This window comes from Podarcis raffonei, chromosome 1 (genome assembly GCF_027172205.1).
Source record: "Podarcis raffonei isolate rPodRaf1 chromosome 1, rPodRaf1.pri, whole genome shotgun sequence".
Taxonomy (NCBI): Eukaryota; Metazoa; Chordata; class Lepidosauria; order Squamata; family Lacertidae; genus Podarcis; species Podarcis raffonei.
The window spans coordinates 130,986,758-130,999,331 of record NC_070602.1 but is presented as its reverse complement, the minus strand read 5'-3'; the positions used below and the strand labels follow the sequence as shown (position 1 = coordinate 130,999,331).

General features: G+C 44.8%; 1 protein-coding gene across 2 annotated transcripts in view; it reads left to right on the top strand.

The window, feature by feature from the left end:
- Positions 1-12,574, top strand: part of CDK15 (cyclin dependent kinase 15) — a 71,202-nt gene that overhangs the window by 43,335 nt on the left and 15,293 nt on the right. For both annotated transcript variants that reach the window (XM_053362433.1, XM_053362427.1), the window contains one exon: positions 9,387-9,435. In XM_053362433.1, coding sequence (XP_053218408.1) covers positions 9,387-9,435 — 49 coding nt within the window. The remainder of the gene's footprint in view (positions 1-9,386; positions 9,436-12,574) is intronic.

The window sequence follows — 12,574 nt, the reverse complement described above, 5'->3', positions numbered from 1 at the left end:
GCCCTAAACGGCCTCGGTCCAGTATACCTGAAGGAGCGTCTCCACCTCTGTCGTTCTGCCCGGACACACCCGCCCTGTGGAATGCCCTCCCACCAGATGTCAAAGAGAAAAATAACTACCAAACTTTTAGAAGACATCTAAAGGCAGCCCTGTTTAGGGAAGCTTTTAATGTTCAATAGGTTATTGTATTTTAGTGTTTTGTTGGAAGCCGCCCAGAGTGGCTGGGGGGACCCAGCCAGATGGGTGGGGTATAAATAATAAATTATTATTATTATTATTATTATTATTATTATTATTATTATTATTATTATTCCCCACCCTGCACTCGGCTCCCACCTGTGGCTCCTAGAAGCTGTCAGCATGTGACAGTGGCCACAGCCCAGGAACAACTTCAACTGGCCAGCTAAACCAGGTGAGGGTAGCCAACGGGTCTCAAACCCTCAGTGGGTTAGGGACTTCTCCTGTATGCAAAGACAGGCTTTGGCGTGCAAAGATCCCTCCAGCGCCCCCCCCCCCGTAACTCCAAAACAAGGGAAGGGGCAGTGGAAAATGTCCTCTGCCTCCCCCACCGCCCCGATCCCCAGCGTGAAACTCCCATTTCTTTAAGAACTTGCCATAGTTTGCTGTAGTCGACACAGTCAAAGGCTTTTGCATAGTCAATGAAGCAGAAGTAGATGTCTTTCTGGAACTCTCTACCTTTCTCCATAATCCAGCGCATGTTCGCAATTTGGTCTCTGGTTCCTCCGCCTACCTGCTGCTAATGCTTTAGCAAGAGTTTTGCCTTGTGCCTGTTCATTTGGTTGGGCTGTCTTATTTTGCTGCTTCCAGCGAGGAAGTCGTAAACTCCTTTAATACAATGCTACCCCCCACCTCACGCTGGGTGAGCTTAAATCCTCGCATTAATCTACTGCTGTGTTTATTTCACCATGCTGAAAAGCAAGACATGTAAATCCTCTCTCAATTCCGCTTGTGCACCTAAAGGCCAGCAGCCTGATCTTTTTCTAGATATGTGAGAATGAGGCAGTTAGACTCTAGATATATTCTGAGTTCAAGGATAGGAAAGGATTAGGGATGACAGGACAGCTCTAGCCAAAATGAAATTGCTTCCTGCTGCGTTGAGGGGTTTGGGGGTCACTTAGTTTAAAATCTGCATCACACTGAAACCTGCATCCCCACAGGGGACTGCCTTGCCACTAAGCACTGCTTTTTTCATTTTGAATCGATGTGGCAGCACATTCATTTTTAATTTTATTTTCTTGGTATTTTCCCCCCAGAACCATTGCATATACTGTACATTCTAGAAGCAAAGGTCACCCATACTAAAAACAAACAAACCAGGACGTACTCTGGTTCTGGGGTATGATGAGGCTTCATAGACACCCTGGTCAGTGTCTCACGTGAACCACTTGGGTGCTCTTTATCTCTCAGTTCCAGTCTTTGATTTCTCTAAAAATGCTGTTTTCTGCATGTTACACAGTTGTATAGATCCTCAAACTATTTAGCTGATTATTATCAATAAAAAGTTTGTGAATGTTTATTCAAAAGCAGCTGAGGAGTCCAGTTCACTTTGTTGCATCTTCAAATACTTTGTAAAGGGTTCCCATTCATCCTTAAAGTCACAGTTATCCTTGTCCCATAGCTTGTATGTCAGTTTTGCCAGTTCTGCATAGTCCATCAATTTTTCTTGCCATGATTCTTTAGTTGGGGTTTCTTCAGTCTTCCATCCTTGTGCTATTAAAACTCTTGCGGCCGTTGTCACATACATGAAGATGTTTTTCAGCTTTTTTGGCAGATCTTTCCCTACAATCCCTAATAAAAATGCTTCAGGTTTTTAAACAAATGTTAAATGGAACATATTCTTCAATTCATTGTATATCATTTCCCAAATTTTTTAAATTACCTTACAATCCCATCACATATGATATAATGTCCCCTTCTTTTCCTTACACTTCCAACATATATTTGAACTAGTTTTGTACATTTTCCGTAACTGCACTGGTGTTGTGTACCATCTGTACATCATCCTCATTTAATTCTCCTTCAATAGGGAACAATCTGTAAATTCTAAGTCAGTTTTCCATAATTTTTCCCAATCTTCCATCATAATGTTGGGACCTACATCTTGTGCCCATTTAATCATAACTGATTTTACCTCTTCATCTTTCGTCATCTTTCAAAAGGGCTGCTCAGTTGATGGGCAATGTGAGAGTACGCCTCTGAAGTCCACATGCAGACTTCATATGCATTCAAAACTCTGCCTGCAAAATGTCCATTTACAGGCATGGTTTGAATATATACCGTGTCTGGAAACAGCCTTCGGAAAATGGGAAGACCCTGTCCCTTACTCTAAAGCACAGGAGCTATTTTTTATTTTATTTCTTGCTTTTTCACTTTCTGCCAGCAGATGGAAGCAAGAAACAAGAAGCGCAGTCTTGCCAAACAACAGAATGCATTTGTTCGATAAATGACGTCCAAGATCTGGAATGTGTATTTTAATATTTTGAAAGCTTTTTCTTCCCTTTCCCAGTTTGGTTGATTCCTTTAAAAAAATAAATCTCTACGGGGCTGAAAGAAACAGAATTCTAAAATGAAGGCAAATCTTCCTTGTCATAGGAGCTCTTAGATCTAAAAGTAATCATAGCTGCTGTGTGTGTGTGTGGATCAACAAGGGAGTTTGCTGTCTCCACCATGGCCTGAAGGAACTCTTATTGGCAGAGTCGTCTTCTGCACTGACAAACCGAGAGTGCCTTCAGCCTCTGTAATTTAAGATAAATAGTTCAAAGTTCAGATGTGGGAAATTCAGGGTCAGTTCCCTTCCCACTCAGCCATGAAACCCATTGTGGGGCAAGTCATTGTACGCCAACTCTAATCTCCTTACACAGTCCTTCTTAAGGCAAAAATTAGCCAAGTTTGTGCTATGTAAACAGGATCTGATTAAGGGAGTTCACGCAATATATGTGGACTTAATAGAGCCATGCAGCGTTTGACACTCAGCACCGAAGCAGCCAAGTGATTGCTCAAACATGCACCCAAGCCATAAATCAGATCAATCCCAACTCACATCCAGCAGCTTTGCAGATTTGACAAATGGCAGGCTCACCTTGATAGAAGGTTGGGCTATAAATGTGACAGACAGGCAGGCAGATCAGTGTAGATGCGTAGCCAGGTAACCGCTCCCAATGCTACTGCAAGACTTTGGATCTGTCACCTGGCGTGTAAATGTTTGCATCTGCAATCCTGAAAATAGGTGGGCTGTTTGAATTCCACTGGGTTCAAATGGTGCTTAAGGCATTCAAGTACACAATGTCAAACTGATCACCTCTATATGCTGATTGACAGTCTCAAGGAACTCTTAAAGGTTCATGAGAAAGGACTGGCCCTTGCAGAAACCATGCTGACTTTGCTTCAGCAAGGCTTGTTCTCATGTATTTTTGTTGTTCTTTAGTCGTTTAGTCGTGTCCGACTCTTCATGACCCCGTGGACCAGAGCACGCCCGGCACCTCTGTCTTCCACTGCCTCCCACAGTTTGGTCAAACTCATGCTGGTAGTTTCAAGAACACTCTCCAACCATCTCGTCCTCTGTCGTCCCCTTCTCCTTGTGCCCTCCATCTTTCCCAGCATCAGGGTCTTTTCCAGGGAGTCTTCTCTTCTCATGAGGTGGCCAAAGTATTGGAGCCTCAGCTTCAGGATCTGTCCTTCCAGTGAGCACTCAGGGCTGATTTCCTTAAGAATGGATGCGTTTGATCTTCTTGCAGTCCATGGGACTCTCAAGTGTCTCCTCCAACACCATAATTCAAAAGCATAAATTCTTCGGCGATCAGCCTTCTTTATGGTTCAGCTTACACTTCCATACATCACTACTGGGAAAACCATAGCTTTAACTATACGGACCTTTGTTGGTAAGGTGATGTCTCTGCTTTTTAAGATGCTGTCTAGGTTTGTCATTGTTTTTCTACTTGGTTACTTTTATCTTTAACAATACATTCCCCCCAAGTTTCTTATTAAGGAACCCCCCCAATCCCCTTTTAAGAATTGGTGTTGCTTTGGTTATTTTCTAGTCCTTGGGCATGGAAAATGAGCTTAGGGACAAGTCACATATTTTTAGCAATTTCACATTTGAGTTATATGAGAACTCTCAGGTGGATACCATATGAACCTGGTGATTTGTCAGTTTTTATTTTTTCTATTAGGCCTAGAACTTCGTCTCTCCTCACTACTATCTTCCTAGGTTTCTCAAACTCCCTTCCTGCAAGAGTTAGTTCAGACACTGAGATCTGCCCTATATCATCCATTGTGAAGACAGATGTAAATAAATTGTTTAGATTCTCTGCAGTCTCCTTATCTTCCTTTAGCATACCTTTGACTCTGTCCTCATCCAGGGCCCAACTGCCTCCCTGCTACTAATTTTTTTACAGAGTTTCTTGTTGTTGATCTTAATGCTTTTAGCAATGTATTCCTCAATATATCTTTTTAGTGTGCCTTTCTGTCTGCTTGCACATTTTCTGCCAAAATTTCTGTTCTTTTTTGTCTTTTTAATTTTTCAAAGGAAGACTTCTTGCCTCTGATAGTTTCTTTGACTCTGCTAGCTAACTACGATGGCATCCTCTTGACCAGTGATGGCCAAACTTGGCCCTCCAGCTGTTTTGGGACTACAATTCCCATCATCCCTGACCACTTGGTCCTGTTAGCTAGGGATGATGCGAGTTGTAGTCCCAAAACATCTGGAGGGCCAAGTTTGGCCATCACCGCTCTTGACTCTTGTGGTGCCTTTCCTGATCTGCATTTATACATTCCACTTGAGCTTCTAATATTGTTCTTTAAACAGCTCTCACATATTTTGGAATGATTTAACCCTCCTGACTTTAGCTTTCAATTTCCTTTTTAACTTATCCCCTAATTTTTGAGAAGTTTCCTCTTTTGAAGTCAAATCTGACCATGTTGGGGTTTCTTGACAAGTGGCTGTTTACATGTAAGGTAAAGGTAAAGGGACCCCTGACCATTTGGTCCAGTCATGACCGACTCTGGGGTTGCGGCGCTTATCTCACTTTATTGGCCAAGGGAGCCAGCGTACAGCTTCTGGGTCATGTGGCCAGCATGACTAAGCAGCTTCTGGCGAACCAGAGCAGCGCACGGAAACGCCGTTTACCTTCCTGCTGGAGCGATACCTATTTATCTACTTGCACTTTGACGTGCTTTTGAACTGCTAGGTTGGCAGGAGCAGGGACTGAGCAACGGGAGCTCACCCCGTCGTGGGGATTTGAACCACCGACCTTCTGATCGTTAAGTCCTAGGCTCTGTGGTTTAACCCACAGCGCCTCCCGCGTTTTGTTTAAAAGCACTATGGTCACTGCTCCCAATTGGCTCAACAACACTTGCATCTTGCACCAAGTCCCTCAAGATTAAGTTCAGGGTCCCTGCCTCTGTTATGCTATGCTATGCCTACGCAGACCCTGCCCCACAGGAAAGAAGGGCAAGTAACATGCAAGATAGCTAGAAATGCAGAGGGGTTTCTTTTCAAGGTTCCCCAATGCAAACGGGGATAGGAGCCCATGCCACCAAATGTCCATCAGACCAAACACCCTACCAGACACCTGTGCCTAACATGCAACAACTATTTCCTGAACAATTGGCAGATTAGATAGATATCTACGGGTTTGGCCATCTCCCTGAGCACTGTGATGCTCAGTGACCTTACACGACTCTTCTTTTAATCCTAGGTCAGGAATTGTCAGTAATGAACCTTACCCATTGAAGATCCATGCTTTGCACACACAGAGGGAGCCATCTGCACGCCTCCGCCCCATTCCAGCGAATATTTACAAATGCCAGAGGTGTGATGTGCTTTCATATCAGTAATTTTCAACTTACAGCTTTAAGTCAGCTCATCCACCCAGTCTGGGAATTATTATTTTTATCACTTATCTCTAATCAGCAGTCACAGCGTCTTGCATTCTGGCGGTTACGAAAGAGCTACTTCAATTACATTAGAGAGCTCCAAGGGAATCTTGTTGTCATTGTAATCAAAGCACCAGTTCTCTCCTGTCCCTCCTTCCCTCCTCCCCTCATACACACACACATGTTCGTATACTGCAAGTCAACATGTTTATTGGCACTGAAATTATAGAAAGGCATGGTGACAATTATTAACATCTCTCTTAGGAGAGCCAGTGTGGTGTAGTGGTTAAGAGTGGTGGACTCGTAATCTGGTGAACCGGGTTGAATTCCCTGCTGCTGGGTGACCTTGGGCCAGTCACACTTCTCTGACGTCTCTCAGCCTCACTCACCTCACAGAGTGTTTGTTGTGGGGGAGGAGGGAAAAGGAGATTGTTAGCCGCTTTGAGACTCCTGAGGGTAGTGATGAAGCGGGATATCAAATCCAAAATCTTCTTCTTCTAGGCTTTTTTTAGCAAGAATCCAGAGTGGTGAAAATATGAATCAAGGCCACTGTCCTATAGATAAAGTGAGGCTGTGGATGCTGGGATTTGTGAGATGTCAGAGGACAGAGAGATAGGTGTGCCATGTAGCTTGGTGTGTGCCCCCTAAGTTAGCCTGATGCCTTCAGGTGAAGTGGAGGACGTCAACGTTGCCAAGACGGAAGGACAATTCAGCTGCCAGTCCAACTGGCTTCAGCATGTGGAGAGGGGGGCCTCAGGTGGCAAAATGTCTTGGGCCAGCCATAATAATAATAATAATAATAATAATAATAATAATAAAAAAAAAAAAAAAATTTATTTATATCCCGCCCTCCCCAGCCGAAGCCAGGCTCAGGGCGGCTAACAACAATCAAATAATCCAACATTCTAAAAACATTTCATTATAAAAATTAATTAAGATCAAATTGGTGGCAACCATTAAGCAAAATTCTGTGCAGATTGCCAGAGGAGGGAGTCAGGCTGCGCCCTGACCAAAGGCTTGGTGGAACAGCTCTGTCTTGCAGGCCCTGCGGAAAGATGTCAAGTCCCGCAGGGCCCGAGTCTCTTGTGACAGAGTGTTCCACCAGGTCGGAGCCACAGCCGAAAAAGCCCTGGCTCTAGTTGAGGCCAGCCTAACCTCTCTGTGGCCTGGGACCTTCAGGATGTTTTTATTTGCAGACCGTAAGTTCCTCTGTGGGACATACCAGGAGAGGCGGTCCCGTAGGTACGAGGGTCCTAGGCCGTATAGGGCTTTAAAAGTTAAAACCAGCACCTTAAACCTGATCCTGTACTTCACCGGGAGCCAGTGCAGCTGGTATAGTACCGGATGAATATGATCTCACAGCGAAGACCCCATAAGGAGTCTCGCCGTGGCATTCTGCACCCGCTGGAGTTTCTGGCTTGAATGGAGTGCAGAAACACCCAGATAAGCTTTAGGAGGGAAACCAACAGTTTATTTATTGCAATTATTTATAAATTGTAAAAAGTAAAGGGACGCGGGTGGTGCTGGGGTCTAAACCAATGAGCCTCTTGGGCTTGCCCATCAGAAGCTCAGCGGTTCGAATCCCTGCGATGGGGTGAACTCGCATTGCTCTGCCCCAGCTTCTGCCAACCTAGCAGTTTGAAATCACACCAGTGCAAGTAGATAAATAGGTACTGCTGCAGCGGGAAGGTAAATGGCGTTTCAGTGCGCTCTGGTTTCCGTAACGATGTCCTGTTGTGCCAGAAGTGGTTTAGTCATGCTGGCCACATGACCCAGAAAGCTGTCTGTGGACAAACACCGGCTCCTTCAGCCTGAAAGCGAGATGAGCGCCACAACCCATAGTCACCTTTGGCTGGACTTAGCTGTCCAGGAGTCCTTTACCTTTTACCTATATATTGTAAATGCTGACAAAGGCAAGGAGACTATTTATTTATTTATTTATTTATTTATTTATTTATTTACTTATTTACTCATGAAATTCCTATGCCACCCTTCAACCCAAGGCTATTTTTGTGGGCCTTGGGGTGGGGTGGGGAAGTTCTTTGAAGGCTTTCCACCTCCTCCCCAGTGTTTGCCCTGACTGACTGGACCGGTGGAGAACAAACAGTATCAGCAAGGTTATCCACAGTAGCATAATACAGAAGTGGAATGTTTTCCGCTGGTACTGGGTTGAGGTTAGCGCAAGTGTAGTTTAGGAAAAAGAATCCTTTTCAAATTGTCTAGGAAAGTCTTTAAAGCCTGCCTAAGTGTTGTTACACGCTGTGAATTCTCCTCTCTATCGCGGCAACTGCCATTGATGTGGATTGCTGACAGGGAAACTCACCATGATACCCTTGATTGGCACTTGGAGTTGTAATAGAGCGCCGTGTGTGAGCGTGTTTGAGTGTGCACGAAACTCACCGCAAAGATGTTGGTAACCGATGGCAAGGGTAATGTCTAGCCCAGGATAACATGACATCTCTTGATCAGAATTTCTAAACCACTTAAGATTTTAAAATTTCTAACTGGTATACAAAAACACTTAATATTACTGTACAGTGGTACCTCAGGTTAAGTATTTAATTCGTTCCGGAGGTCCGTACTTAACCTGAAACTGTTCTTAACCTGAAGCACCACTTTAGGTAATGGGGCCTCCTGCTGCTGCCACGCCGCCGGAGCATGATTTCTGTTCTCATCCTGAAGCAAAGGTCTTAACCTGAAGCACTATTTCTGGATTAGCGGAGTCTGTAACCTGAAGTGTATGTAACCTGAAGCATATGTAACCCGAGGTACCACTGTATTTTATTACTGATTATTTACTTATTGTTCATTTATATGCCATATTTTTCTCCCAGGGAGCTCAACAACCCTGTGAAGTATTTTTAAAATCTCTGAGTGGTGTATCTAGTCCACAGGAGCAGTGCCAAAAGGATAAGCGGGTGGGTGAGACTCCAGTTATTTAGGACAGAGGACAGAGCAATGGCCAAGAAAAAGAGAGGGTTTAAGACTCCTGCCTATTTTAATCTAGGAAAAGTTGTATCTCTTCAATGAGACACTGTAAGGCAGTGACAGATTGCGGATTTTGTGCCTCCCTGTGTAGTTGTAGCAGGTCATGTGAGAAAACAGATGGTCGCACATAACATATCAGCTGGTTTTCATGGCTCCTGTTACATCTCCCTGTCTGCCTTCCACTATTCGGCAATCCCAACCCAGTCACTTGTACCCACATACCCTGTTTCAGTTGCGGAATTTGGGAGTCCTGGTTGCAGAATCTGTATTCTTAAAAAAAAAGAAAAAAAGAAAATTCAAGCGTTGGTGCCTATATTCTTTAGCAAATGGTTAAAGAGCTCTACAGAATCGCTTTATACCAGTACTCACGCTTTATAGAAGCAATGTAGCTTTATAAATACACCAACAGCAAATTTTATAGCAGGATTTGAAAAGCTAAGTGCATGGTTTGGACTGTTTCCTTGGGTTTTGTTTAATCTGCTGATTGCATATTAACTTTCCAGAGAGGTTCTTCGCCAGCAACCCTCGGAGGCTCGGAATGATCTGTGACAGGTAAACTACCTATGACAGCGTTATCATGCTTTCCCTTAGGGTCTGTTTGTTTTTATATGCAAGCTTTTAACTCCAGACTTGGAGTCAGAATAAGGCAACTCCAAAGTAGTCTATGGAAGCAGCAGAAAAAGTCATCATTATTGGGCTATTTGCATGAACTACCTAAGCAGCCGCAAGTGAACCATTTCATGACAAGTCATCAGTATGAAGCAAGAGGTCTCTGAGCTTATAGTAGTCACTCTGTAAAAACCCAGGCTGAAATACTTACCAGCTTGCCCAATGCTTACTAAATACACACATCTCAAGGGGTTGGGGTCAGAAATTCCTGCATTGCAGATGGTCGGGATGACCCTCAAGTTCCCTTCCAACTCTAGAATTCTGTGATAACTGCTATCAGACAGGGTCTCTGTGATAAGCTGGGTTCTTCCCAATAAAAAAGGTAAAGGGACCCCTGACCATTAGGTCCAGTCGTGACCGATTCTCATCTCGGCGCTCATCTCGCTTTATTGGCTGAGGGAGCCAGCATACAGCTTCTGGGTCATGTGGCCAGTAGGACTAAGCCGCTTCTGGCAAACCAGAGCAGCACACGGAAGCGCCGTTTACCTTCCTGCCAGAGCGGTACCTATTTATCTACTTGCACTTTGACGTGCTTTCGAACTGCTAGGTTGGCAGGAGCAGGGACCGAGCAACGGGAGCTCACCCCGTCATGGGGATTCAAACCACCGACCTTCTGATCGGCAAGTCCTAGGCTTTGTGGTTGAACCCACAGCTCCACCCGCGTCCCGTTTGTTGACAATAGTTTGCAAACAAAACTTCTGCACAAAATCCTGCCAGTCAGTGTGGACGAACCTCAAGTAGATGGGCCAATGGACTGACTCATATCAAGGCAACTTCCTAGGTTCCAGGCTGTGTGTCTGGACATGGGAACTTCCTTCAGCCTTGTGCATTGGGACTTTGCTGCTTGGTCAGGGACCGCTCAATTCCAGGGATGTTTGTCTTTTTTTCATGCCCAACCACGAACTTTCACCCATGTTTGTTGGATGGTTGAAGAGCAGAGCCAGCCTTGATTTACACCCACACACACACACACACGTTTCTACCTTTTGCACAAGTATGTAAGGTAAAGGTAAAGGGGCCCCTGACCATTTGGTCCAGTCGCGGACAACTCTGGGGTTGCGGAGCTCATCTCACTCTATAGGCCGAGGGAGCCAGCATTTGCCCGTAGACAGCTTCTGGGTCATGTGGCCAGCATGACTAAGCTGCTTCTGGCGAACCAGAGCAGCGCACGGAAACGCCGTTTCCCTTCCCGCCGGAGCGGTACCTATTTATCTACTTGCACTTTGACGTGCTTTCGAGCTGCTAGGTTGGCAGGAGCAGGGACCGAGCAACGGGAGCTCACCCCGTCGCGGGGATTCAAACCACTGACCTTCTGATCGGCAAGTCCTAGGCTCTGTGGTTTAACCCACAGCGCCACCCGCGTCCCATACGCATGCGCAAGTATGTAGAAACGCATAAAAGCATTTGAAGTGGAGAAGGCACCCGGTTCATGAGATGATCAGAAAATATTCCTCTGCCACAGAAATGGCAAGGATCCTAATTGCTAAAAACTGGGGGGGAAAACTGCCAACAAAAAAGAAATGGCCAGACAAAATGTTAGAGTATGTTGAGCTGGCTAGATTAACAGAGGCAATTAGAGATCACACTAGACAAGAGTTTCAAAAAGCATGGGGGAAATGCAGAGAATACTTCACAAAACAGTGCCCTAAAATACATACCTGGACTTGTTTTGATTAATGTCTGCAGGAGACTTTGTGGATATTTAAGTTATAGTTAGAAAAATCTTAATAATTATTCATAAAGGAAACACTTTATAAGGAGTAAATAAGGAGGCCAGATACAGGATAAAGGAAGTCTTTTATTTAGTTGTTTGTATTGTTGTATGTTATGCTTATTGTATGTTATGTTCACGTTTAATGAGGGTGGATTTGTGTATTGGGGGGTGGGGGTTTATGTTATGTTGTAAATAAAATTCCAATAAAAACATTATTAAAAAGAGAGAGAAAGAGATCCCAAACTGAGGAATATTCCCAGGGCAGGTGGGGCGAAGCGTTGCCCACAGAGAACTAAAAAGTGGCGTTGTTGTTGTTAAAATTTGTACATCATCCTATACCCACAGATCTCAGGGTGATTCACAAGATAAAAACACAAAATACGTAAAATAAAAACGAAAACAACCCAAAAACCCTCCCTCTCAACACATTTTAAAAGGACATTGGATGTCAATCAACCAAAGGCCTGGTTTAAGAGGAACATTTTTTTTTGCCTGGTGCCAAAAGGCGTCCAAATGCCCCCGGGGAGACCATTCCACAATTCTCAGAGTGGTTTAACAGTCAATGCCTCTTCCCAGCAGACTCTGGGAATAGTAGCGCTGCATGATGCTGCTTTGAATGTATAGTGGTACCTCAGGTTAAGTACTTAATTCGTTCCGGAGGTCCGTTCTTAACCTGAAACTGTTCTTAACCTGAAGCACCGCTTTAGCTAATGGGGCCTCCTGCTGCTGCCGCGCAATTTCTGTTCTCATCCTGAAACAAAGTTCTTAACCTGAGGTACTATTTCTGGGTTAGCGGAGTCTGTAACCTGAAGCGTATGTAACCTGAAGCATATGTAACCCGAGGTACCACTGCATAGGGCAGATGGAACCTCAGTATAAAGCATTCCTATCTGCACCCTGTTGCAGTTCTGGTAGAATTCGGCCCTCAGTTCTGTGCGTGTAAATGGCTCCTGCTTCTTTTCGCCCCCCCCCCCGCTACCTCCCCTCTCCTCAAAAGGCGTTGGCAGCTGACATGAGATATTCACGCTCCGAGCCCAGTTCATTTTATGGGTATGTTTTGGTTGGGGCTCCAGGCTGAGAATGAAAGTGAGCAGTTCCCAGCGGCGTGATGTCATTTGGAAGGGAAATGCCCGGCTGGGGAGGGTGTGAGGAGAGACACAGCAGCCGGGGCTCTAACAGGCCACCTGACGCTCTGAATAAGCAAGCAAATTAAATGCTATAAAACTCAGGGCACTGTTTTTGTTTGCTTGGTGGTGTTTTCGTCTTCTTCTTCTGTTTTGCTTCCTACACTCCAAACTGTCATGTTTC